This window comes from Struthio camelus, chromosome 8, assembly GCF_040807025.1.
Source record: "Struthio camelus isolate bStrCam1 chromosome 8, bStrCam1.hap1, whole genome shotgun sequence".
In the NCBI taxonomy this organism is placed as follows: domain Eukaryota; kingdom Metazoa; phylum Chordata; class Aves; order Struthioniformes; family Struthionidae; genus Struthio; species Struthio camelus.
The window spans coordinates 4,217,179-4,244,829 of record NC_090949.1 but is presented as its reverse complement, the minus strand read 5'-3'; the positions used below and the strand labels follow the sequence as shown (position 1 = coordinate 4,244,829).

Sequence of the window (27,651 nt, the reverse complement as noted above, 5' to 3'; positions counted from 1 at the left end):
CTCCTAAGGCAGGCCTCAGGACATACCTCCCAGGAACAAACCATTCATACCCATAGCTCCAGCTGTACTCAGGACACCTGGGGTCTCTTCTCTAGGAGACTGACAACAGTGATCAGAGGCAGCTTTCTGAAAAGAATATATGCCTAATTCAGCAGTAAAGTAAGCAAAACTGAACAAACAAAAAAGGGGGGGGGGAAGGGGTTGAAAAGGGGAAGAGGACTATTAGAACAACAGTCTACATGACAATTTGTCTTTCCCCAAAAGGTTTATCATCCTGCTAGACTCACCAACAGCTGATCCAAACTTCCAAGAAACTCCTTTTAGCAGAAACTAGCTCAGCCTGAATCCCCAAACAGCTTCCTCACCTTTTTAATAACAACCTACATCGATCCAGACAAGCTAGATCCCTTGAACACAGAGGAAATGGCTGCAATCAAGGCCAAAGAATATCTATCTATCTGCGCTCTTCTGAGCGAAGTAAGCCTATCTTTTGGCTGCTTTTTTGTTGTTTTTTTTTTTGTTTTGTTTTAAATAGAATTCTGAGAACACTACAAGGAATGTAACAACAGCATTAAATATATGCATACGTTAAATACAGGTCAGTTTGGCTACAGAGGAGGCAAAAACGTCACATCTAATAGCTCTGGCATTACACATCAACAGCTCTCAAGTGTTTGCACAAAGCCATTCTTTTCCTTCCTGCTAGCTCACCCAGACAGTCCTCTGTTAATTTAATATATTTATGCACTAACCATTCAAGTAACTAGACTGGTATACAGTATTTGAATTATCACAGCAACTCCAAATTTGTCACTCACACTGAGTGACAAATCATTGATCTTCTGTCAATGCAAGTTAGAGCTAGTCTAGTGAGGTCACAGACCTGATGTCAGTTTGTGTTTGAATACCTGCTTAGTTATAAAATTAGTATATTAATTTTCTTCCTAGCTTTATTTCTTTAACTTCATAGCCATGTTATTTCATTTTTTCTTTTGCTAGGTAGCTTAGAGCTTCCATGTATTAAACAAAGTTTAGCTAGAATAAAGATGGACTCAAAAAGTACTTTCCTCCCAATGACTTCCGCAGCAATTCAGTTTCTTGGGTCATCTTTAACGTTGTACTTCGCTAGCCAACATAATCATTTGATTGCTCTACTCCAGTGTCAAGGATTGGTACAATAAAAGGACAATGACAGTCCTGACCTCCTGCTATGAAACACTTTCCTCCCGCCCAATCTGGTATCACCTCGAGCTGGCTGAGGCTGCATTCCATTGTCCAAGCCATTAATAAAGATGTTAAGTGGTACTGGTCCCAGTATCAACATCACTAGCCACCAGCTGGACTATATACACCGCTGATCACTCTTGAGCCCAGAGGTCACCCCAATTTCCCACCCGCTTTATAGTCCACTTACCCAGTCCATGTCTCACCAATTTGACTATAGGATATTATGAGAAACCACATTAAAGACCTTGCTAAAGCCAAGGTATAAAATATCCACTACTCTCCCCGCACCTGCTGAGCCAGCCATCCCTATCTTAGAAGGCTACTAGGTTAATGAGGTACAATTTGCCCTTTGCAAATCTACACTGCTTGTTCACAGTCCGTCTGTCCATCACGTGACTGGAAATGGCTTTGAAGGATTTTCTCCACAACCTTTCCGGGGACTGAGGTGAGGCTCAGCAGATACAAGCCAACACCAAGACTCATCAGGAACAGCATGCCTCACACAGAGTCAAATCATCCACTTCATGACTCAGAAGGGATTGAGAAGCTTTATATGGATGGCAGAAGCCCTGCGAATCCACAAGTATGAACTTGGAAAAAAACCACGCATGTTGTCTGAGGCATCCCCCTCCTTTTTTTTAAGCTACACTCGGGTCTGCAGGAGAAACATTACAAAAAAGGATAAAATAAAATAAGCTTTTATGTGCCATAAAGAAGGGCTGTGTTTGTACCCACAGCAGGGACAAATGTTGGCTCATTGAAATGTAATAAATTGCTTACTCAACATCCATCAGGAAGTGACGGGAGAAGTTTAAAAAAATCCCCTTGCTCCTATCTCCAGATAGGCACCAGATATGGGAAGAAGAAAATTCCTAGAAAACAACAGAAAGTATATATGATGACACCAACCTTTCCAATCTTTAGAGTTACTTAAGTTGTGAGAGACTCACAGAAAGTTTGGGTGGTAGAAAGACATAAATTTGAGGTAGCAGACCAGGAAATTAGTAAGTACTGGCAGGAGCAGTGAAAAAGAACAAAAGGAAAATGGACTCAGAGAGTAAGAGGAGAAATACTATGGGATTAGGGAGACCAGGCCGGAGCCTCTCTCCAGAGACACCTTCCAACCTTAACTGTTCTGCAAGATCCACGCATTAGCATAGGGACATCCCAGTTGGAAGAGCATTACAGAAGAGAAAGAGTGTTTGTAGCTAGGAGAATGGCAGCAGGAATTGTGCAGACCTCATGTGAATCATATCTAACTGACCCCTGCTTCCAGAGGCACAAAAAGTTAAGGAGCTGAAATGCCTGTATGCCAAGAACGTACGAGTGGAATTGCCATTTTTAAAGGACAAATTAATCCCAGTACTTCACAGCCAACTTTGGTTGCAGCTGGTTCTCCAAGACACTGCCACATCTGTCTACCTCTTTCCCCACACTTGAACAGGCTTCAGCAGACATGACGTTACACAACCTTGACAGTTTGTAGCCTTGGCTACACGTGGAATCCCAGCCCTAAGGAATTTCAGAGCCAGCTACACAAGCATCTCAGGGAGGGGTGGGATCCTGCCTTGGGCAGGAAGGAACAAGATGACCCTCAATTCTCCCTGACCTTTGAAAACATACAAAGGCTTATAACGAACAGCAACCTCTGATATGGAACTCCCTTCCCCACTGTTTCATCGTCGCAGCACAGTATTTTATTGGTGTCTAGCCTCCAAACACAACATATGCGTTACAATACACTGGGGAGACTATCACAAAAAGATATGTTTACTCTGTTTTCCATTTATCTATTTCAAAATAGTTGCCAAAAGACAGTAGCCTAAATAAATGTCTGCGTTTTCAAAGAAACAAAGTATGCAGGATTCAGACTGAAAAGATGCAGTGTATTATATTCACTAGCAAGCGTCTCATAGACTTGTTGCACACTTCAGCATCTCATTTTTGGTGGTATAACCTCCTGCCCCAAGGCAGGAGGTTCTTGAAAGGTCTCAATAATCATTCTCATATCTAATAGTCCCTAACATAAAAGGTAGGACAAGATGCTCTTGGACACGATCAAAGATACATCAAAATCTGGCAATTTGAGAGTGCGCAGTAGGGGCAGGGGGCACGAAAGCGAAACTACTGCTACTGAGCAAGTATTTACCATCACACAGCTGATGCTTCTCTCAGTGTTCCTCTGCAAAGCTGAAAGGTTTTTAGCTGAAGAGCAGTTTAAGTCTGCTGTGCATATGTTAGTGAACCACTGCAGTAATCTTCAGTTTCCCTTCAAACATTTCTATCGAAGGACTTTGCGATGTCATTTGCTTAAGTTTGCCGAGACTTAAATGAAGGAGACAGACCCAAGGGACAAAAAAGTTACTGAGGATATTGGGATGGGGCATTTATTTAGCATAAGGTTTTTTTTTTGTTTGGTTGGTTGTTTTTTTTTTTTTAAATATAGCTTGCCTTCGCTGGTTTTCCATTTCACATATAAATAGCTTATAGCACAGGTAGTGTAAAAGTTACCTCAGTAAGAAAGAGGAACCAAGAAACATCAATTATGACTACTATCTCTGACCCTAATAAATTGAAGAACAGTGTTGGTTACTTAACCTTTCTACCCCAACTTTCCGAGCTAGAAAATGAAAGTATTTTGGACCTATTCTTTCCTTTGGTGTTGTTATCTAAACGCAAGCTCTTTGGAAGAAAGACTACGCAACACCTTGCACAACAGAATCATTACCTTAATTGTAACTCCAAGGCTGTACAGGTCCTGTCTCACTCTTACCCCATCTAGTCTACTACTATGTTATTAAAGCTATCTAAAAAAACATGAAAATCCATCTACAAATATGAAAGGGAAGCTAAACCCAACAAGGTTAGGTTTAAAAGACAAGCAAGTGAAAAGTCAATTTAATTATTAAAACTTCAGTTTTAATATTGGGATGTGCAAACCGTAACAGGTAAGCAATTTTTAAATAGATGCAATACACCAGTGGATAGAAGGCACACACGTAAAAGCAGCAAAATGGAACTTCAGTATTCTTTAGTGATTAATATCGATCACAAAGATTAAAGTGATCTTGTTTCACTAATGGAAACCAGCACATAAAACATAGCACACTGGAAAGCCAGCACTTCCCAGTGAGTAATAATACCCATTAAGGTTTCAAATAATTTCTGGTAAGATGCAGAGAACATCATCTACGTAAAACTTTTCACATTTGAAATTAAACTGTTGCAGAGTAAGAAAATACTCAGATATACGATCATCAGCTAGTTGTAGGCTAATAATATATCATTATGGAGGTTATCGTTATTACACTGCTCTCATCAGCTACTATTTTCAGCTACAACTAGTTATGTCACGTTTAAGCCATTCACTCACTGGAGCCAGCATTACAGTACATCCAGTAAGCTATCATCTGGGTTTTATTCCAGCTTTCTAGCAATCTCACGTAAGGTACATGTTATCATTTCCAAAGTATGCATGTGCACTAATACGCACAACAGGTACACATTTTCAAGCACAAGAGAGCCTAATCATTACTGCCAAAGCTACAACTCATTTATGCAGATACTTAATTCCCCAGGTTAGTAAAAGATGAGAGAGCAACAAGCCACAGCCCACAGCTAAGAACAGATATTTAAAAATGAAATTATGGACAACTTTCCTGGCTATACCATCACCTAATATATTCAAGGACAGGAACAGCGCAAGCCAGTGTGATAAGCTACTGAAAAACACTTTGGAAAAAAATGAGAGACTTCCCTTGAATGCACAGTCTAACCAGCACTGACTCAATTCTCATTCTAATAAACACACACACCTCTACTTTGTAAGTGCGTACTGCAGCCAAGATGAACCTGTCTGACAAATTAATGCTCCTTATCTACAACTGAATGGACCTCAAAAAAATCTGCATCCCCCCTCAGACTTCAGTTGCAACTAATGCTACTGAAATGTTGCTGATGCAAAACCAATGAGATTTGAGCCAAGCCCACTTTTTTTAAAGTTTAAGCAAATGTCTATTAGGCAGCCAATTAACACAACCTAGAAGCTACTTTTAAATGGAAGGCTTCAGTGAAGGCTGAGAAGTGCATTGTAGCTCTCCCAAATGCCGATGTCACCAGAGAGGTTCTGCAAGTAGCGAGGAAAAAAAAAAAAAAAAAACTCTGGAAAAACTCAGCATTGTTACCGTTCAAAACAAGAAAAACAACTCCAAACCACCCAAAAGAGGGGTTGGGGCACACCGACTACATAATTTCTGGGTCATTTTTGTCCAAGATAAAGAAAATCGATTTTCCACCTTTTCTGGAGTTCTCTTCTGACACTAATGCAAAAAAAATGCAACAAGTCTTCTTAACACACCCAAATTTTCTAACTCAGCTAGGCTGGATTTACAGTACAATATTACTGACACAGCCCCGAGAAGCTCAGCCCACCCAACAGACATGCCAATACACAAGGAGTCTATTAGAAGAACACTCCCTAGCTAGAAAAACAGCGTTAAAAGAGAATGGCCATTAATATTCTTCAACACGTAGATCCAGTCAGGATTGGGGATCCAATATCCTTGTTTTCTCAAGCCTCTCTGCTGTTGCTGGGCTCTAGCCTGTTTCTCACACTATGTATTTTTAACCTAAATGTAGACTAGTATTTCTTCAGGCATCTAAGGGGAAGGCTCCAACCCCTTACTCCCATCACACCTCCTTTGCAAGAGGTCACAAATGCCATCTTCAGCATTATTCTTTGACAGCTCCACAGGCACCAGCTTGTCAGACAGGGAGGATCTGCTGCCAAGGTGGGGAGTCTTTGCTTCTGGATTGTTCCCACCTCCAGAGGACATCTCCTTGGGAACTCTGGGATGTAGCAGCCTTCTCCGAGGGACAGCGATGGGGCATGCCAGCTCAGCATGCCACACCTGCAGTACAGGCTTGCATTTAGTCAACAAAACCAGCTCTGCAAGAAGCATTCATCTTCTGTTGTCAAGCAGGAGCTACCCACAAGGCAGTGCCCAGCATCAGTGGTTCACAGACAGATTGCCTAAGGCCAAGTCTACCCTAATAAACTAAATAGGGCCAGGACAAAAGCCTGAGCACTGTTGCTTAGAAAACCTCACTATTAAGTCATTAATACAATCCTGGAACGGATCAGGCCTGTGCCAACTAGTGCTCTCCCAGACAACAATGACTGGGGTTACTATGGGCCAGGGACCATTCCCAGTAGGCAGCTTGGATGCTTTTTCCTGTTTTTGGAGGGGGAAGGAAGGAAGCATTTAAATGGAAGGACATGGGTCATGTCATGCCAGTTGGCCTCAGACCAAGCAGTCTGCTTGATTCATTTAGGATGCGCGTAGCCAGCAAGTCCTTCCAAGGGTGCTCACAACCACAGAAACTGAAGAACTCAGAACTAAGGCCAAAGGGAAGAAGAGAGTACAAGACTGTCCAGAGCACGTTACCTGCTCTGTATTAGGTTAATAAAGACGGAGCACCACTATGAAGTGGCATAAGATCAGAATGGAAAATTATCAACGTCTGTTCAAACTCATTCACTGTCTCTTCACCCTCCTTTGCTGTTACTCAAGCATCTTCCACCCTAGAAATTTGTCTCAGGAATCCATCATCAAATTTAAGTCCCTGACCAATACAAAGGACACGTAGCAGTTTAAGAGATGATATATGTTTTTAATTTTCATTCTCAAGACCTGCATTTGGATATTTTAAAACATTGACTTGCTCAAGAAATGTTGAAGTAGAACACAAGTGGTGGTGAAAGAATGAACTCTGACAACCACCACTTCACCGCCATTCAGACCAACTATTCCAGTAATGCAATGACACAGGGAAAAAGATAAGTCCTGGAATTTGTCTCTTGAAAGAAAACGGTCAGGCACAAACAATCTGAAATGCAATCTACTTCGAGAAATGAATTTTATTGTTTTATTTGTTTCCAAAAGACTTGACAGAGATCATCTGTTAGCCTCCTCTTGGTGGGTAAATTATGTCCTGAACATCCCCACCTCTGAAAAAGCTCAAGCTATGGGGGTGTTCAAGTAACAGGAGTAAACCTCTCCAAGGAATCATTGCCACACTATAGGTTCTGCTCACTCTCTGTGACTCCATTTTCAGGCACTGTAACTTTTTAGTCTTTTTCTTTTTTAAAAAAAGATTTTAAGAAGATTATCAAGAGAGGCATTTTCCAGTTTAACCATGGAAAATGGTTAAACTTTTACCATTTAACCAAGGTTTGTGTCTGTGCACAATCCTCCTGAGAATACCACTTCACTTTTATAATGTCAGCATTTTTTATTTTGCCCTGTAAATTCATGAACAGCCCCACAAATACATTTGCACAACACTGCATAGGCATTAAGCAGAAGTATGGATAGTGCAGGGAATGCACAAAAGAAATTGTGCATTTCTACTCAGTCAGTTTCCTACAGTCAATGCCTTACAGGACCTCAAAACAAGCTTATTTTATACTTCTGCAAGATGCATTTGAGGATCTGCCCTGCTTTTGTGATCAGGTCTGCATTTACAACTTCCATTACAATAAATTTTGGGAACACCATGCAAACATCAGTCAATATCTAGGGTCTGATAATATCTATTCTTACACACATCTGATAAAACAAAACCCAAAGACTTTTCTATAATCTTATTTTTTTTTTTTTTTAGCTAAAACAGCAAAATTCTTACTGATGTAAATGACAGCAGGACCAGGTACCTACACACACACAAATGCATTTAACACCGATCCTCTGCTATACATCAGGCTGCAATTCCATAATCAGCTCATTCGTGCAAAACACCACATTTATGCTAATAATCTGTTTTGTGCACTCTAAGTTTAGAGAAAAAAAAAAACCTACAACCTGCTTAAACCAAGCCACCAGTTCTCTGCTAAGACCTGTAGAGTACCTCAAGACAAGTGACAAACACATCCCTGAAGCACTTGCAGAAATATCTAACCCTATTTGTTTAATGATGCTTTCGTATCAGGGGTATGATGGAGGTGGGGGGAAGGTCCCCAAATCCCTTCAGCCAAAGGACTTGACTTTATTGACTTCTGAAGTCAGCAGAAAACTCCCCACTGACTTTGGTGAATTTTGGATCAGGCCCTACATCACCATTTCTTATTTTACACCACTCCCAAACATAAGAAGTCTTATTTTTGAATCATTTCAGGCAGTTCCTGTCGCTCCAAACATTTATGTCACGTTGAGAAGAAAAGATTTTCCCCCTTATAGATAAGGGCAGAGTGACCAACTCCCGAACTGGTCTAATTCCTCCATCCCGACACACATTCGATTGCCGCAGCTGCCCACACGCTGTGATTTCTGAATACATCTTTCAGACTACAGCCCTGCAACAATGCTCCTTTTCAATGCCCATCAGCACCTACTCAGCACGTCCACTCTTCAACCCTGGCAAACCCTGACAAACCCTCCCCACAAAGCCTGGTATTTACAAGCCAGGAAGCAAAACACCACTCTCCCAGCCCAGTTTTCCTTACTGAGCTACAACTACTTCACGCCTGTGGATTTGCACAAACGCTAAGAGGGGGACTATTGCCAGGCTTCAGGCCAGCTTCGCTGGAAAACTCGTCTCCGCACCGCAGCTGCCCAAGCTCCCTAACGCGGAGCCGTCTCGCTGCTCCGGGTGCCGCCGGGCCGGCTTCCCTGACCGTGTGGGTTGGGGGGCTGCCCCTAGTCCCTCGCCCCACGGCCAGGTGGGCGAGCTCCTTCGCAACGTGAAGGCTTCCAGCAGCCTGGAAAAAGCCGAACTCCCGCTCGCCGGCTCCGGAGGTGGGAGCTGCGCTCTGCGCCTGCTTCTTCTTTCCCTCTGCGCCGCTGCCCTCGCTCGGCCCGAGCAGGCGTGCCCGCGCCCCGGCTACCTGTGCCGCTGCAGCGGAGCCGAGCCGAGCGGGGCGGCCCCCGCTCCCGCCGCGGCGGAGGAAGGGGCGGCCGGAGGAGCGCAGGCAGCCCCTCTCCCCCTTCCCAAGCACGGCCACGCTGTCAGCTCCCTCCAAAGCCCCTCTCCCGCCGAGGCGGCCAGCCCCCCGCGCACAGACAGGATGGAAACGCAAGAGGCTCGGGCAGCCCCGGCTCCCTTGCGCCCCGGGAGAGGCGGAGGGAGCAACCAGCCCTGGGCGGCCGAAACCCGCCGCCCCGGGGCTCCCCGCCGCCCTTACCAGAGGGCGATCCTGCTCTTGGGGTACTGCAGCCTCTCGATGCAGCCGAGGAAGTGGGGCAGCGTGTGCGCCGCGTTGCGGGCGATGATGGCCAGGAAGACGGTGGGCTTCTGCAGAGCCGACTCGGGCAGGGGCTGGGGGCTCGGCGGCGGTGGCGGCGGCTCCGGGGGCAAGCTGGCCCCGCAGTCGCCCAGCAGCAGCAGCAGCAGGAGGAGGAGGAGACGGGGGGCGCGGGGCCCGGCGCACGCAGCCATGATGGGCGCGCGGCGGCCGGGGGAGCCGCGGCGGCAGTGCGGGGCGGCCGCTGCAGCGCGCCCGGCGCCGCGGGGAGGAGGAGGAGGAGCAGGAGCAGCAGCGCCGCCGCCTGCCCGGCCCAGCGCCCCCAAACCCGGCCTTTGTGGGCAGCGCGGCTCGCTGCGGCTCGCTGCACCTCCCACGGCCCGGCCCGCAGCCGGCGGGCTCGGGGACCAAGCGTGCCGGTGGCGGGGAGTGCGCGGCGCCAACCGCGGCCGGCCAGGTGGGAGGGCAGGCCCTGGTGAGCGCAGCCTTTACGCACCTGCGTAAGCGCGTTGCAAGGTTTGGACCCGGTAAACGTAAAAGTAACAAAACATGCGTTCAGTAACGAAGTTCGCGTTTTGGAAAGAGACCTTTTGCAGACCCTGTTACACCCTATTCTTCAAGTACTGAAGCTAACACAAAGAGATCTTTTAGTTGGCTGCTTACATGAAGATTTCACACTCACGCATCCCATCCATTAGGGAATTAAACTGATTTTGTACTTTTATATCAAAAAACGTTTTACAAGCATCCTTGGGATGCCCGTGTGAAGCAGACTCATACACAGTACCCAACTGAAACTGCAGGAAGGAGAAGCAGCGCACAATTATCCAAGCGGCTGGAAGATGGAAATATTCTGCATATTTCATTGAGTTACCCTCCCCAGCAACGTTCCCATGAATGGACATGAAATATTGACATTAAGGAACAGATGACAGTTTAACAACAAAATAAATCAAGCCATATTATAGCAATTAAAATTATTGGGTCGTGATTTTAAAAGGAGCGTAGTAATCACAACTCCCTTAGAAGTTAATAGGATTTGAGCATGTTAAACCCTTTTCAAGATCAAATCCCTAATTAACTCTAAGGGCCCTATCACTGTGTATACGTTTTTTCCTGTGGGTAGGTAGTCCCTACAAACTGAACAGACCCACTTTAAGAGAGTCTTGCTAGTCCCTGGAGTTGTTGCCTATGTGCTTGCAAGATTCAAATAAGAGTAAACATTTAGCAAACAAATAATCTTCTGTAAACATCCATACTCTGTGAATTGTTTGCTGTTCCTTGTTTATAGAACATAAATTATCACCAACACCAAATTACATTGTTTCAATTTCCTGATCAGATGACTCCCCCCAAAAATAAAACGAAAAAGAACATCCTAAGAAAACATTAAACTTCAATAAAGAATCTCCAGAGGTCAAATCAGCTGCACTAAAGTTCAAGAAAGTTCTGCAATTTGCAGGCATCTTCCTAAACAATTAACGAGGATATATTCCTCCTGTTTGCCCTTCATGACACCTTTATAATTGTCCATCTAGAACAATACATTAATGAGGCTTTTCTTTCATGGTTAGTTTGCCACATGTTGCTTTTATGCTTGGATTCATTAACCAAATAGAAGGAACAGCTTTGTAGTCTGTATGAAATGATTAGGGTTTTACAGGAGCCAACCTATTCTACCCACAAATAATACCACTGTAGCCCGTGGGACCACTCACATTTGGAGGATGGGGACTAATGCTACTAAACTACACTTGACATGGAGGGCTGACAGCCAGCTTTTTTCAGTCTACTGACTCATGTACGTTCAAGCTGTGTCACAACCTAGCTTTTGGGAGGTTGTGCAGCAGCCTTGGGGGAATATGAACCTCCACTTTGCTATACCTCCTCTGTAGTTGCAGGTGGAAAAACACAGGCTGCATGCCAAGCGCTCCCTTACTCAGCTGAGGGAACGCAAGGTCCCCCCATACCCCCATGACCCAGCACCAGCCTGGATGACTTAGTTCAGGCTCAGGGCCAAGCACAGATTATTTCCTCCTAGGAACACGGGAAGATCTGGGAGGAAGAGCCGGCAAAGCTATAGCTTTATTCTACGTGCAAAGCAAAGTGTAAAGGGACAATCCAGTTACGCATTATTGTGGTCAGTACGTTCGCTGAAGGTTAAGCATGCATTTTGGCCTGCATAACTCCTGCTGTCTTCAGTGAAATCTGAAGTGGCTTCCACACTTTTCAGGCTGCTTCCCTCTTTTTGTTCTGTGAACAGCATAAGATTCATAACAATCTCTTCAAACGCAATGTCTCCAGCAGCATCCAACAACCAGTAATTTCCTCTTCAAAGTGGCTATCCTCTCACCCACACAGTTTGCTTTGCTGGCTGCATCGTGTTGGTATACAAAAGAAAATTTGTCCTTACCTGGAGAGAGGTCAATAGATGACTGAAACATGAGATGTGTTTCTCCATGCATAAGAGAAAGGAGTCCACTCAGCTTTATTTCTTAGTCCCAGGGCCATGTAGCACAGTTGAAAGTTTGGAAATATCTGATTTCTATGAAAAGAAGAGGTCAACAGTTACAATTTATATAATTCTTACAGATGCAAGTGCGTATATGCATATAGGCTTAGGTACGCATATATGGATATATGCATACACCTATGCATCAATGAATATATATGCACATGTATATATATGTATAGACACACAAACACACACATATACACACACACATCTACATAAATTCTTCTTTATTAGTGGCCAAAATAATAGTCTATGTTTTTTTTTTAAACTAGACCCCAATCCTGCTGTGACAGGACAATTAATCACCTACGGTTGAAATATTCTAGCTCGGAGGAAGAAACAGCATTTTTGTAGATTAAGTCACACAGAAATATATTTAGCCCATTTACTTTATTCTGTGCTAAACATCCACACCAAACAGAAACATTGCAGCTGTGAGAATCGTCTCTCTGGCAGGAGCCTACTCCCTAGGCTAGGCAGATAACAAATTCCCTCTGAGGCAGCTCTCTCTTAATTAGAATTTCTCTTTTCCACATCAGCAGAAAATACAGAAGACCCATCTTTCTGATAAAGTACATCATATATGTGGACCTAGAAGCATCTGTTTTCTTTCATTTTTTTCTTCTCTTCCGAGGTCCCAAATCCGTCCAGTCCTTTTCCCAGCAGCCAAGTAAGCCACCAATGCCAACTCTTCCCTGCAAGTCTCAGAAATGGAAAGTTTTGGGAAGTTTTTTTTTTTTTAATCAAGTCTTGCTTTTGTGCAGAGAGAATCAAAGTGTCTGCTAAAACCAAGCTTTTTAAACAGGCTAACCTCCTCAAAATTGCTTGAATAAGAACAAGATTGGTCTCAATACGATGACTTCCTGCAGCTACGAACCATGCACCAATGTGCATACTCAGTAAGTACAGATTCATTTTTATTTATGCTTTGTTTATAGGCTTAACGATTATTACATAATAAGATGGATTAAAGACAACATTGTTTTTCACTATGCTCTGCGCCAGTTTGATCATCTCAAGATCACAATTTTGTTTCCTCTCATCAGTGTAGCTGTCTGGGTGTTTTCAGTCTCTGCCAGATTTTTCTTGGTGTAGCTTGATCAAGAACAAGCACAGCGCAGTAGCCAAGGCTTTACAGTCTTTCATCTGATGTTACCGTTTGCTCCTTAGATCTGTTAAAAGCAGCATGTAGTTTTTTGTGCATGCATACTAGCTTGAAACTATTCAAAATGCCATCAGAGATAGCCCTGACTTGATTTAAGCCAGTGTTTGAAATCAATCAAAAGAGGTGCCAAGACAGCTGGAGCTGGTGAACTCCGGAAAGACAGACCCGGGACATTTTGCATTCGGCAAATCATACCTGTACTTTGAATACCATACATTAATAATTTACCTTCTTTGCTTTTGCATCTGTTTTTACTCTTTTTCTTCCTTAATAGTTACTCTCCAAGCAATTCTCTTTCTTTCCAGGGGGACTTTCAGTCAGACTAGATTTTGTTGTGTGCATCTGCAACGTATTCTCCCCGTGATTATTTGTCCCTCTCTTCTCCAGAGATTGAAGTCTTCCTTCTTTAACACGGATGCCTTCTGGTGATGTGAACATCGCTGCTTTCCCCTCGTGCCCTCCCTCTCAGCCGTTTACCCCAATTTCTGCATGTTTTCCTCCTGCCTCACCGCTCTGCAGTGCCTGCCTTTCTCAGGATGGCCTTGCTGACTTCCCTGCTGGCCCTGCACTGACCATAATGGTGGCAGAGCTGCGGCGTGAGGGGACTCCTAACAGTCCCTTGCTGTCTACATGGCATCTGTGAGGGGTAACAAAGGAAAGTGAGCGTGGAGGTGCTCTACAGAAACCCACATAGGAGGTACTTCTGAGGCGCTCCCTGTCTTCAGTAGAAAATCCTTTGTGTTTCACAAACCCAGACGGGCTGCAGTCTGTGCGGGGGTTATAAACTCTGCCTTGTTTTCCTAACGCTTCCCTTCTCCCAGCACCAGCTCTCCTCTGCAGCTTCCTCTCCTGCTGGCTCTTCACACCAGACAAGGCAGCGTCTAGTCCCCCTTTCCAGGCTACCTCCTCCTCCTGCTCGTGGTATTTATTTTAAATCCCCTAGTTTCCTTGCGAGATAAGACCTTGCAGTTTTAAAACGGGCTACGAAGGGACCGACGGCGATAAGATATAGCCTCCTGGCAGCAAACAGGGTTTAATACAGCGCTTCTGGCCGTGGGAGCGGAGTTTCAGCTCCGAGGGGAACGGGGTGGAGACGGAACCGGAGCGGCGCGGTAGTTGGAGGGGGAACGCTCCGCCGTGAGGCGCTGCCCGGAGCGAAGTCGCGTTACACCGGGGAGCGCATGGAGCCGGAGGCCGGCCTAGTGGCTGGGGGTAGCGGCCCGGAGGGGGGCGCCTGCGCGGGCGGGCAGGATGCGAGAGGAGAAGGGGGTCGGGCGGGGGGCTCCGGCGGCAACTGGATGGTGGCTCACCCCACGGTAGGGCCTGTGCGCGCGTCGGGGCGACTGAGCTCCGCGGCCGGTAACGGCTGGTCGTTGGGGAGGGGCGGCCGTTGGGGCCCGCGCGCGCTGAGGGGGGGGGGCGGGGGCGGCCGTTGGGGGCTCGTGCGCGCTGAGGGGGGGGGCGGCCGTTGGGGGCTCGTGCGCGCTGAGGGGGGGGGCGGCCGTTGGGGGCTCGTGCGCGCTGAGGGGGGGGCGGCCGTTGGGGGCTCGCGCGCGCTGAGGGGAGGGGGGGCGGCCGTGAGGGACCCGCGCGCGCTGAGGGGGGGGAGGCGGCCGTGAGGGACCCGCGCGCGCTGAGGGGGGGGGGCGGCCGTTGGGGGCTCGCTCGCGCTGGGGGGGGGGAGGCGGCCGTGAGGTACCCGCGCGCGCTGAGGGGGGAGGGGGGGCGGCCGTTGGGGGCTCGCGCGCGCTGAGGGGGGGGGGGGGCGGCCGTGAGGGACCCGCGCGCGCTGAGAGGGGAAGGGGGGGCGGCCGTTGGGGGCTCGCGCGCGCTGAGGGAAGGGATGGCGTTTTACTATAACCATATTAATATAACGTGCTGCTTGGAGTTTGGGCCTGCTGAGGGGGCTCGTCTTAGAGCTGGCGAGGAAAGCTGGTGGGGTCGCTGGGAGTAGGGGGAAGGGGGGAGGGATACCGGCTTTATTAAGGGGGGAGGTTGTAAACGCTGAAATTGCAGCGAGGAAAGGGCAGATATCTTAAACTTTAAATTTGTATTAATTTTTAGTATCCTGAAAATATGGAGCTGTTTAATTTGGCTGTCATCTTATGCTGATGTACTGCAGCAAAAATAGGTAGACTTTTCTCCACAAAGCAGCTCTGTTCCAGAAATAGTTATGTCTTTTTTTTTTTTTCGCTTTCTTTCCTGAGGCCAAGATAAGGGGAATGTTGAAAAAAAGACCTTTTAAGATATTGTTACAAAACAAAATCACCTGTTAGTCCTTTAAACTGGTTTCTTGGTTTGATCTGTGGATTTTTAATGCAACTTAAGCTTTCTTTGATCACTGCTATGTTTTGGGTTTCAGTTCACAGAGATGATGTCCCTTGATATATCTGACAGTGCTCAAATCTATGCTGCGTTCCTAGTTTACCTGGACCTATTAGAAGGTAATTCGATGAAGTGACTGCATAGACATCTCAACATATGTATTGGTAATCTTAGGTACTAGGATGTTAAAGTTTGTGTACCAGCAGGATCTATCCTAGAAAAGACTTTGGCCTTCTTTTTGTAGCCTAATGTAGCGATGGTTACCTAAGAAACGGATGATATTTTGGCACTGATGGCTTCCATCATGAGCCTGCCTGGAGCCTTTACCAAGATTGGGGCCCATTTCAGCTGACAATCACAGTTAGAGATGTAGGTGTTCCGGGATAAACACACTCAACATGGACAAAAGCAAAAGAGGAGTAAGAGAAGGAAGAAGGAATCAGAGAAGGGAATTTATTAATTCAGTGCTGTGCTGGCAATGTGTTCCTCTTTTCTAGGTTAATGTTTCAGTTACTAAATTACTAGGATTCCCACTTAGCAAATGGCTGGTGTGTGCCAGCATAACTAGGATGCCCTTTCCTTGAAAGGGGAAGTTTTTCTGTAGGAAAGAAGACCATTTTGAAATCCGGTGGCAATAATTATGACAAACTTAGTGTAGCCTTCTGGTGTCTTACAAGAGTGGAATAAATAGAGTTATGTGAGGCATAAACCTCTGTCTGCAATTCCCCCAGACTGGCTTTATTGAGAAGGGACTGTACGTAGGCAGGCAGCCAGCATAATAAAACTACTGCAGTTTCTCTTGGAGGCTGGTGGTTCTCAAGGTCAGGGAATGGAGGAATTTTACAGACCAGAAGGCACTGTGTCTGTCATCATTATTGTTACACCTCCAAAGAAAATGGCTTAAGAAGCCTTAAGAGAAGACTCCCGTCGTTAGACAACAAAAACTTTTAGCCTCATCCCTTCAAGCAGAAGGGAAAAACTATGTAGCATTAGTAATCGTGCTTTTAGCACCTGCTCCTTCACAGCTTAGGGTAATGATAAATTTCAAACTTGGCTTACAGTTTTGTGGTACAGATGACTTCAAAACAAGATGCAAGATACACACGTTTTGTCGTCTTTTTCCATATGTGAAACAGATTTGTGAGTCAAATCCCCATCTACCATCAGTCAGTGTAGCTCTGGAGTCGGACTACTACTGATCCCGTAGGTTTCTCTAACGGGACTGTTTCTCAGAAGGAGAACTTGGGAGTTCATTGGGGTAATTATCTCATGGGAAATGCTCTATAAGGAGAAGGAGGGAAAACAACCTAAAATTAAATTAAATTAAAGTTAATTTAAATTCTAAGCTTGGTGTATGAGTGCTAAAACTTGTGTTTTGTGTTTTGGTTCGTCTCATCAATGATGAACCTTTCTAGGGAGAAACTGGCATGAAGTCAAGTATGTTGGATTAGCAGAGCTGCAGCTCATATGTTTACATGCACGTGAAAGAGAAGTGGACAATCTACAAGTGGTGGTGCCAGTACCTGTGCACATATCACTAAGTCATGAGAGGTGAGGATGTGATCAGTGTTTGAACTGAACTTCCAGTAAGATAAAACAAAGAACAAGCATATTTAACAGGCTGCTGATGACTTGATTGCGGGACAGGGAGGGAAACAAGGAAGAAATATCAGAGAGAAGCTATGTTTCAGCCTGTGAGCAGAGTTATTCTCTCAAAATAGTGAGAGAATAGAATAACTCCTTCACAATATATATTGTGAACATATACGTGGAGTTGATATTTCTCTAATTTTCTGAGTGGCATCAATTTCTCTGCTTTTTCCTCCCTGGAAGTGGTATTCCCTTGATGTAGGTTTCCCACAGCAACTGTCTCTTTTTGTTGATAAATACTTCCTACTGTTTGAAAGTAGGATATGCTCTCAGAGATAACAATGGATATCAAAGTAAGTGTTTGAGAGACAAGGTTAGAATACAAGACCTTAACAGCTTACGCTTTCAACATTCTTGTGCTGAATTTTTGTTGTCTGGGAAATCTGTTTTTTTTTTTTTTTTAATGTCTGTGGGCTTTAAAGTACCTAAAAGGAAAAAAAAGTCCCCTTGGACCTATCTAAGAATAAACATTATTTTTTCTTTATTGTTGAATCTCAGCAATAAGCCTGGTGTGTTTGATCTGTTTTGCTTTTTGCTTTTGAAGTATAATCTGGCTACTTTCAACCGGAAATTCCTCTTTATTTACCCAGAATCTAATGTATAATGGTCTGTTGAGCTATGATTTGGGATTACATCCATTCAGAAATGCCTTTTAGGTACTTTCCTGGTGGCATGTGCAAGACTAAATAATTTTGAAGTGGAGAGAAACATAGCTATGGCTTTCTGAAGTTATAAATATTTTCAGCTTAGAGAAGTTCTGTTCCAGCATTTTTACAGAATATTTTATCTGGTTATTGGAGTAGCCTCAAATATGCAGTATGATTTATTCTCTGATTGCGTCTGCCGCCTTTGTTACTGATATCTGCCATTCCTTCGTTTGATACCTTTAAGTACTTGAACTATTTCAGCTACGTCATATGGTAGTGCATTTTTTGATTTCTTGTGTTCTTACTGTTGCTCAGAACATGTGTAAAGCCAGCCTTGAGAACGTCTTGTTCGTGTTTGCTGCTGCATCCTCTTTCTCTCTTGGCAGCAGCCTGGCCCAGTGGTAGATAGCTAATTAATTGCACTTAGCAGACTTTGGTGTGTATGTGCTCTGGGAATGATATTTTAGAAATGCTATGGCTTTTTTGCTTTTTCTTAGGTTTTAGAAGTGACAGATTTGTCTCTTACAAGCAGGCTTCCATCTTAATTCTGCTCTGTGTTCTCTTGAGAGTGTATCTTCAGAAGCAATTCATTTTTGAGCAGGAAGAAAATACCTCACTAGATACTGATGGATTCAAGTGCTGTCTAGTTGCTGAAAAATCTTCCATTTGCAATAGTGGTCAATTGTTCTTGTAAGCTTGTTTTTGCAGAGAAATGTGGCATGATCTCTGCAACAGGAGCAAAGCTGCTGAGAGAGGACTTGCACAGTGAAATACTGAGTGTCATTCAGCCTCTCTGCAAGAAGTAGATCACTGCATATGTGTGAAAGGAATGTACAGCCATACATAATTCACAGTGCTGGGATTTGAACTGGGTTTTGGGTGGGGAAAGAAGGCAGCAAGGTAGGATATGGAATCTTTGCGAAATGACTCCTGTGTGCTTGTTTAATGCAGTAGATTTTCACCTGGGTTGAAAACTTTGATTCCTGGCTTTGGGTTAATGCCAGCAAGTATGTTCTAATTGGTTTTTAATGACAGGGAGATATTGCACTGCATGTATGTCCTATCTTTTGCTGTTTCATTGGGGCTTTTCATTTGGAGCCTCTGAACTTGTTTATACTGTGGTGATACTGTTTGCTCTGTTTCTGGCGCCAGTGTGGATGGAATCCATTACTGGAAGGATGTGTTAGAGAAGCAAAGAGTGAATGCGTCACATTGATTAAAAGTACAGTTTGTGACTAGGTTTTGCTATAGAGCAAATACATAGAGTATGTTGTCACTAAAATGAGCTGAATACAGGGCAGTAGTGCCAGATGAGTGCTTTAAAGCTTTGTATGTACTTGATACCCATGGCTGTTGTCAGGCAAGAAGATGGTATATGCTTGTATTTGTGGTATTGAACGTGCTGTCCTTCAGGGCTCAGGAACTGGTGTCTTAAGTGTCAGTTGTAAAATAATACAGTGACTTTGACTGGAGTCTTATGTAACTCTAGGAGTCCGTTTTGAACTGTGTGTATGCGCGTGCATACACATGCTTGGTATTTCATTAGCAGGTCACTGCTGATCCATCCAGGCCTTGGCTGTTGTCATAGAGACTGGACAGCATCAACTCCTCAGCTCCTTTGTTGGGAAAGGGGACAAAAACGGGGCTACGGTCAGTAGCTGCAGCTCAAAGTTACGTAGTGTAGAGGCAGGACATTAAAAATACATCCTACAGAGGGAGTTGGAAGCGCCATACATTACAGTATTGCTGCCTCTTTATTCTGCCAGTGATGAGTGTTTTGTTGTTGCGACTGCTGATAGCAGGAGTCTTGGAGGTATCTGATGTCTTAAACGCCTTAAAGTCAACTTTCTCATTTCCCAAGTGATAGGTGGTCAGGAAAGCTTTTGTACTCGGCCACTTTGCTGTTTTGTTCAAAGCAATGTTTTGGTCTTTGTGTTACCTTTTCCTCTACCTTACAAAAGGTATGAGTAGAAATAAATGTAACTCACTTTTAAGATTAAAACTTAAGCCATCCGAAGGGGTCGGGAAGCTGGAAACATTCCGTCCCCATTGCCGGATCTGGAAATTCTGTGCTAACTGCAAAAGCAGCTAGCAATTGGCAGTGTTTATTGGCAGTGTTTCCCTGCTTAACCAGTAAGGCCTGGGTAGGGGCTGCTGGGGTGGTTTTCCTCTGAGCCACTTCAGCAAGGACCTGCCAAACTGTGCCTTCCCCAGTGTCTCGTGAAGGTTTCTCTTTGGCTGACGCTCAGACAGCGGAAGAATGTGTCCTTAAAGACCATAGTAAAGTTGCTGTGGAAATTACCAGCAAGACACCTAAGCAAATGGTAAATGTGAGCGTCCCTTAAAATAACAAACCCCAAACCCATAACTGCTCAACATTTTTTTTTTTTAGCCTATTCTAAGATTTCATCTTGTCCAATTTATGTATGGCATTTAACTGTTTAAGGCAAAAGCTGTTCTGCTTGCAAGCTCAATGCCCACTTCTACAAACAAGTAGATGAAAGCTGATCATCCTGCTCTAGCAATGTAATGCTGCACAGCAATTCAACACTGCTTTTGCTGAATTCTAAAATTATGAGGTCTGGAGCAAGTGACTGCCAATGCAAATAATAGTTTTACACAGTTTGAAAAGTGATTTCATGCTGTGTATACATGCACTTAAAGCAAAGGTTGCTGAATCTTCTGTCAGTAAAGACCTGGAGAATAACATGCAGCTTCTTTCTGTCTTGGACCGCTCTCCCAAACATACATAGCTGGTTGAGGTTCAGAGAACCTGGTTTTTTGTACTCTGTTGTATTGACCATTAATTCATACTTGTTTATGAATCTGCAAGAGGACTCCATGGGTCCACTGACCGTGAGGTGTTTGCTGTTCACTACTGTAGGCAGAGTCTCAGGGTGCACTCGGTAGCTAATTGTCAGTACATCCCAGAATTGCCGTTCCCTGCGTGAGGTAAAGCAGTTAATACAGGTAGTCCTGTTTCAAAGCTGATTTTTTTTTTCAGTCCTAATGGAATTAGGCAACCTCTGTTCTAGACAAATAACACTGTTTAAGCAAAATGTCCATTGCTAATAAAGCCTCAGATTAACTGATGTGTCACAGTTCTATTTATTTCTTGTATGTAAGTATGGGAGCTGAAGGTTGATGAACACCAGGTTATGAGGACTGTATAACTTGTTCCAGCCTAGGAGGGAAAGGATTATTTTGTTAAAATAGTAACTTAATTTTGGAAAAAAAATGTAAATGTTTCATTTTAAAGCTAATAAGCATCCTTGTTTCTACAAGTCCGAGTGTTGGAAGTGATTAATCCTCTTCTAAATCTGTAGTTTGTGAAATTGATCTTCCTGTAATCTGCAGTGCTTTTGCTTGTAAGTAGTACTTTAAACGCACTGGAAGTGTGACATGCTCTCATCTTGCCTCCCCTTCACAATTTTGTCAGTAGCTCTTTCTGCTATTAGCATTGTTTGAGTTTAGTCCTATAGTAAATTGCTCAAGGAAAATATAATTAATGGTTTTCAAATACAAACTCTTTACCAATAGTTTAGAAGTGACTTTCCTGACCAGTGAGGCATGTGGTGTTTTCTTTGTTGTGCGTATTTTGTTTTGTTGTTGTTAACAACAACATCTTGAGTTTCTTCTAGCATCCTGCATTGTTGTAGTTTAGAAACAAATCCCAAGCAACAGAGCGTGTCCATTTCCTTTCCCTCGCCTCCCAACCCTGCTTCTTTCCATGTATTTCAAGGTGTAATCTAACTTCAGGGCAGACAGCAGCGTCTGGAGCAGTATTTGTTTTCCTGATGGTGAGCCTAGAGGACATGCTGTGCTGTTTTTGAAATGCTGGTTAAATTCAAGGTATTGTGCTTTATAGGAAGGAGGTTGCCTCTGCCTTGATTCCTTCCATTATGGAACCTATCTGAACAAATCTAGTTCAATGGTACACTCCAATGCGTAAAGTAATAATTTCTGATACAGTGGTACAGATACCAACTTGTATCAGCTCTCCATTCCTGCCTTTGCATGGAGGGGAAGGAGCTGTTCAGGCTGGCAAAGCCTGCAATGAATTATTCATCCCGGTATAAAGGGCAGATTGAAAACCTCTTGGCTTTTATGGTAAGTAAGGCAGTAGTTCCATTTCAGCTAAATGGAGCGCTTACAACCTCCATAAAACTATTCTGAGCTTTCAGTGTTTCCTCTGTTTCTCAGAGGTACTTGTGTGGGATATACCATTGAAATGTACTTTGTTTGTCACATAATGTGTGCTGTTCATGATATCTTTCCGTTATGATTGTTCTGTTCTCTTTAGATCTTGGACAGTCAGATGAAACCTCAAGGTACATTCTAAAATGTAAAGTTCACCAGTCTTGTACCCGTTTTTTTCTCTGGATGGAAAAGCACAGCGTCACTTTGTTAGGAGCAACTCATTATGTAATATGTTATGAATTTCTGCTGTACATTGAAGGCCTACCTAATACAAAAGTCTTTGTTCATAAAAAGTAAGATAGGGAAAGGTTTAAAAGAAACCCAGCTTTTTTGTATGTGGGTTTTTTTGTTTGGTTTTGTTCTTTTTGGGTTGTTGTTGTTGTTGTGTTAAAGGTATTACTTGCAACAGTAATTGAAGAACAGGTAAGTTCCCAGTGGCGTTTTAGTTTAAATGCAGCAGTAAGGGCAGATGCAGAAGGAGACTTATAGTGCTGCTACCTTAGCTGCAGTTGTCTTTGCATGATGTTAAGTTAAATTTGCTTGTACGACTGACTGGTAGAAAAGAAGCAACTCCTGTTGGACGTTGGAAAGCCCTTCTAAGCTTCTCTGGTGCCAAGGGCTTTAGAAGTGCCAGCTTAGTATAACAGTATGCAGGTTTATAACAGTGAACGTGCAAAATCCACCAATTCTAAATGGGTTTTTAAGCTATTCTGAAAACCGCGCTGTGGGATCTACAACAGAGGAGAATTCTTATTTTCAGATTATATTTAGTCTTATTCTATTTATGGGACTTCAGTTTTTATCATGCTGGTGAAAGGCAAACTTTCCAGTGCTACTTGTGGTGCCTGCATTCCCTCTGCTTACCTACATTATTTTCCTTTCACAGGGCCTTTTTTCAAGATGTACCTTTCTGTGAAGCCTAACTTAGGACTATCTGTTTTAACATTCAGTGGCTTTCTTCATGGGAAGAGGGACAGGAGAGAAGAGAGAGGAGTGGTTGCAGGATATTTTAGCTTTGCAGACTTCCACTGTGCGTGCAGCAGCACACATGCTTCTGTGAGTTCTCTTGGAGCTCTGTCTGCCTTTTATTCTTTACAGGACAGTTGTCGGCATAAATCCCGCGAACATAGCATATGTAGGGTATCTGTCCCTGATCTTCCTAGTCAGGATGCACTTGTGGATGAACAAGGCTATTCTAAGCTTCAGGTACTAAGGTGATTGAGTATTTTGTTGTCTGGTGTCCTTCTGGATAGGACAAGGTGAAATGGTACGTTCTTCCAACATGGGCTTTGCTTGAGACTGTGTTCATGGCGTGCTGAGATTGTATCCCGACACTAGAGAACAGTATTAAGTGTTTTAGGCGGTTGTAACTGTTTCTCAGCTGCACCTTTTTCCCTTGGTGAGGCTCTAAATTCTGCTTAAGGCTTGATGTCTAGCGAGTGGAGTGGATCATACCTGAACACTTGTTGAAATGGAGGAGCCAGATGGAGCCACGACTTGCATGGAGTGCAGGCTGTTGGAGCGTGGCCTGTAAAGGTTTGTGCACCGAGAGCAAAGTATTGCAGCCCCTTTGGTATCGCTGAGAATGATGTTTCCGGAGCGTGTCTAACAAAGTTGGGACTGATGAAGAAAAAAAGGCTAGTCGGGATGCTGATGAATGGAAGTTACTGGGACTATTGATGGCCTGTGCCAGCCTACTGGATGTATTGAGCTCCTCTGTTCCAGATACTTCTAATATTTGACAGTTTCAGAAGTACTAAATACAGTTTTACTTAAGCAAAAGCCGTCTTTTGTAACCGAAATCATGTGTATATACTAGCAGATTTACCAGTCATTAGAGGTTTGTCTGTAAGCATTAACTTAGTCGATAGATTCTCTTAATTGGTCAACTAGTTCTCTGGGGGGAGGTGAAACATATGGGCTTTTGTTTAAGACTTCATTTTAATCACTGAGGCTGTTGTGTGAGCTGGGCAGTGCAGAGGGCTGTATCTGTTGAGGTAAAGGCTTTTTGCCTTGTTTAGGAGGTCAAACAAATGCACTCCTTCAAATTTCAGAAGGCCAAGAATAGTTCTTCCTTTTTTTTCATATAGAATGTGTTAGATGCGTCAAAAGGATTAAAAAAAACCCCTCACCTTTCCAGACACGTTTCATTTTTCTGTTCACGGCAGATAGCAAGTGTAGTAAAATCAGCACAAAGCCAGCTGTTCTTCTCTGACTCGTTCTTCGAAATGTCCATTGCTTTAAAGAAACTTTTGGAACGTGCTGTATGTGGAGGCTAACAATGATGCCTTGAGGAGGAAGAGAGGAAATGCGGGCGTCTGATGCAGACTTCCTGAATTCCAAAGCTTATTCTTTTAAAAGATACCCTCCCGCTTATCTGCAGATGTGCTGCATTGCATTATGGCTAGCTGTGGTATGCATGATGAGAACTCTTCTTTTGGTGCTGCCTACCTCAAGAAAAGAGTAAAGACAAGAATCTTGCATTTATGATTCTGATTTTTTAAGGTGATAGCAGCTGATACTCCATTTGTGGTGCACAGTGTTGGGCCTCGCAGACAGAAGTGTTAGCAGATCCTCCTGAAGCAGAGACATGTCTTTGTGCTCTATACATAAAGCCTTGATTTCTCTGTTATATGAAATGATAAACTGACTAACCCTGCACTGTATTGTTTTGCCTTGCGTTATGTGTGGGCCAGTAGTGAAAGCAAATGAGAAGACGCTCCTGAATTTAGCCAAGTTGAATTATGAACAGTTCAGAACACAGATGGATACTTAAGAGAGTCATGGGTTTAACAGCATAGGCTTTCCAGGCTGCTGCTTATTCTTTGCCACTTCTTATTTGGCTTTTAGTAAGGGATCAAAGAGGTTGGGAAGGGAAGATGATGTTTGAAGTTTGAAAACTGATGTGTTGAGAAAGAGCCTAATTTTCAGCTACAATAACCAGCTTAAAAAATATGCATTTTTCTGGCGCATGAGAACTCATGCGCACATGAAGCGAGGGAAAGATTTTTCCCGCTGCAGAGCTGACCTCTCCCCAGAGCGTAACCTGTCCCAGCAATTCCAAATTAATCCTATTGCACCAGACCTTTAGGTGAAGGAGAAAGCTCTCTGTGGTAACGCCTGCTATTGGGAGTGTTACTGCTCTGTCTCTAGGCTGTGCATCTATTACACTCCTTCAGTACTCGTCCCCCCATCAGAGCTGTAATACGAGGACTTCAGGAAACAATGCTGTCCTCGGCATATTATTCTTAAAATAAACTGAGTAGGGAAAAATGGCATAACTTTGTCTTGAATTTTTAGGAAAGACTTAATTTATGCTTACTTTCTTCAAGTGACTAGTCTTTTGGCTTCCAGTCTGGATGGGAAGATACAGAGAGCTGGATCTAGTTCCTGGGTCCTCTGCAAACTTTCAGAGTGACCTTAACTATGTAGAACTGTCATGCAGAGACTGAAAGACTCATCTCTACAAACAGAATAAGTCTTAGTTGTTGTGTTGTCTAATTAAACACCATATGTGCATAAAATGCTTTCATTAGATTAAAAAAGAAATTAAGGGCATCGGAGATTACTATAATTGTGGTGGTGGAAGGGTGGTTGAGGCATGTGCACTAGCATACCTAAGGAAAGCTTGGAAGCACGCACTAAGCCGTTTCCAGCAGAGATTTATGCAACTGAGTATATTTTAAAGTAAAAGCAAGGTCCTTTTTTTTATTTAAGAAATTGTGTTTGTTGCTCTAGAAGTTATTGAGCATCATGTTGAAACTGGTCTGCAGGACTTCTGATTTTTGCTAGAACAGAAGTTATACGTTCTTCAGTGAAGGCAAACTTGCGAAAGAAAAATGGACTTTTTGTTAGGTAATCTTCCCCTCCTCCAGCTTTGTAAATAGCAGTTGTATTAAAGCCCAGTTAAAAGGCTCAAACATGAGCTTCTACTACTCCACCATCCTTCCAAGCTTTTCAGGAATTGCCTTTCCTAGGCAATTGCTTTCTAGGGCAAACATATTCTTCTACAGGGACAGTGTTAAAGATCAGAAAATAAAACCAACCTGTTTCTACTTTGTAGAAACATCTCTAAAATTAGAGAATCTACCTGACAGTAGGAAAAAGTTGAGCTTTCTGTTTTGCATGTTGTCACTATCAAAACCTACAAAAAATAAGCAGTGGTGCACTTCTAGCTTTGTGCCATGAGTACATGATTATGGACTGATTTCTAACTAATTTTTTTTTCTTCTTCTTCTAGGATAAGAGAAATCATGCAGAAAGCCTCTCTCCCACAGGACAAACCTGACACCCCACAGTCAGTTACCTTGGCCATAGTTGAGTCAGATTCCACAGTAGTCTACTATAAAATGACTGATGGCTTTGTAATGCCAGATCCTCCTGATGATACTGAAGATGTGGACAATAAACAGTGGAGGAAGAAAAGAAAGAAGCTTTTCAAATGATTAAGACAAACAGACTTTTATTGAACTGCTGTCCGCAAACCTAAGCAAATCCAGGAACTTATGTATGTGAATAAGTAGTGCGATAAAGTCTCACTTCTGCCTATCAAGCATCTGTTCACAGAGGAGAATGGAGGCTTGTGCAGATAGATGCACAGTAATAAAATGCCAGTATTACATGGGTCACGCTTTTGAGGCAGATTGCTTCTGACTAATAAATACACTTCTGAGAAGTTTCCAAAGCTAGTCTCTCCTTTATACCTATTCAGCTACGTAACAGAGTAAGCTCATCATTACCTATATTATAAATGTTTATTAAAGGTAAATCTTAAGGGTTTCTGGCAGGAGTACTGATACTGAGTTAAGGACTTTGTAGTTTACGGAGTCCCTTTGTTTTAACACTGTAGAAGGGCTCATGCTACCTCCCGGTTTTCTTTGCTGAATACTTATCTTCTTGTCCCCAGGTTTTTGAGAAGAGGTTTTTCCACAGAAACACCCTATTGTAATTTTTTTTCTCCCGCAGAGGGAAAACTGACTACTGGAATACCAGAGGCTACTAGAACAAATCCTAGACTAGTAAGAGGGTTTTGGAGTCCTTGCATCTGCAAGAGGAAGGACCAGCCTCTGCTAGTAGGTTCACCTGGAGGTAGGTTATGACTGGAGCAAATAAACCTGAAAATGTTGACCTAGGGTGGTGTCACCCATGTGGCTGAGTGCACACCACGTTAAAGGTCAGGATCCAGAAACACTGCCAGGCTCAAATACAGTGTTGGAGGCTGGTCTGAGAACCGAAAGTGCCTTGTGCTTGCATCGCAGTGTAATGAAGTTGCCTATGTGAGGCCCTGCCCTCTTTCTTTTTGGGTCTGGTGTGTAAAATTGCTTCACTGTGCTTTTAGTGCTTAAAGCTCTCTGAAGAGGACGATGGTAATTGGGTGCGTTTTCTTGTATCACTAAAGTGCGTCACCTTCGAGGCTAGGAGTGGGCACTAGCCATTATCCGCTTAGCACAGCGAGCGGGTTCCTAAACCCATTGTCATTTCTAGAATTTCTCTTTTTAATGTAGATTCTACTAGTTAAATTGGCTGCCCAGTAGCGCTTCAGCTAGGGGTAAGTTAAGGGGAAAAAACCTTAGTGATCTCCAGTTTCTTCTACAGGAATTTTCCATGTCTTTCATATAACAATCTTCTTCAGGTTGAACACAGAGCTTCTTGGCAATCAAATGCCACCCCAGAAGCAGCT

The 27,651-nt window shown here is 43.7% G+C and overlaps 2 protein-coding genes across 6 annotated transcripts in view; one reads left to right on the top strand and one right to left on the bottom strand.

Moving 5' to 3' along the window:
- The window catches only part of COLGALT2 (collagen beta(1-O)galactosyltransferase 2), a 66,148-nt gene extending 52,168 nt beyond the window's left edge, over positions 1-13,980 (bottom strand). For 2 of the 4 annotated variants that reach the window (XR_011142706.1, XM_068953617.1), the window contains exon 1: positions 9,410-9,873. Coding sequence is in view for 1 of the 4 variants with exons in the window: in XM_068953617.1 (XP_068809718.1) it covers positions 9,410-9,663 (254 nt within the window). In the remaining 3 variants the exon portion in view is untranslated. Of the gene's footprint in view, positions 1-2,007; positions 2,034-9,409; positions 9,874-11,882; positions 12,015-13,377 lie in introns of those variants that run through there. The other 2 variants (XM_068953618.1, XR_011142707.1) reach the window with 2 other exon arrangements.
- A 249-nt stretch (positions 13,981-14,229) lies between these two features.
- On the top strand, positions 14,230-26,655 carry TSEN15 (tRNA splicing endonuclease subunit 15). 2 transcript variants are annotated; one of them, XM_068953622.1, is made up of 5 exons: positions 14,302-14,465; positions 15,512-15,593; positions 16,890-17,025; positions 22,922-23,027; positions 26,212-26,655. In XM_068953622.1, exons 1-5 carry the CDS (start codon positions 14,331-14,333, stop codon positions 26,257-26,259), a joined length of 507 nt encoding a protein of 168 aa, XP_068809723.1. In that variant the 5' UTR covers positions 14,302-14,330; the 3' UTR covers positions 26,260-26,655. The 2 variants fall into 2 exon arrangements, with proteins under 2 accessions (XP_068809722.1, XP_068809723.1); XM_068953621.1 differs by lacking the exon at positions 22,922-23,027 and having other exon boundaries at positions 14,230-14,465.
- The last annotated feature ends 996 nt before the right edge of the window (positions 26,656-27,651 follow it).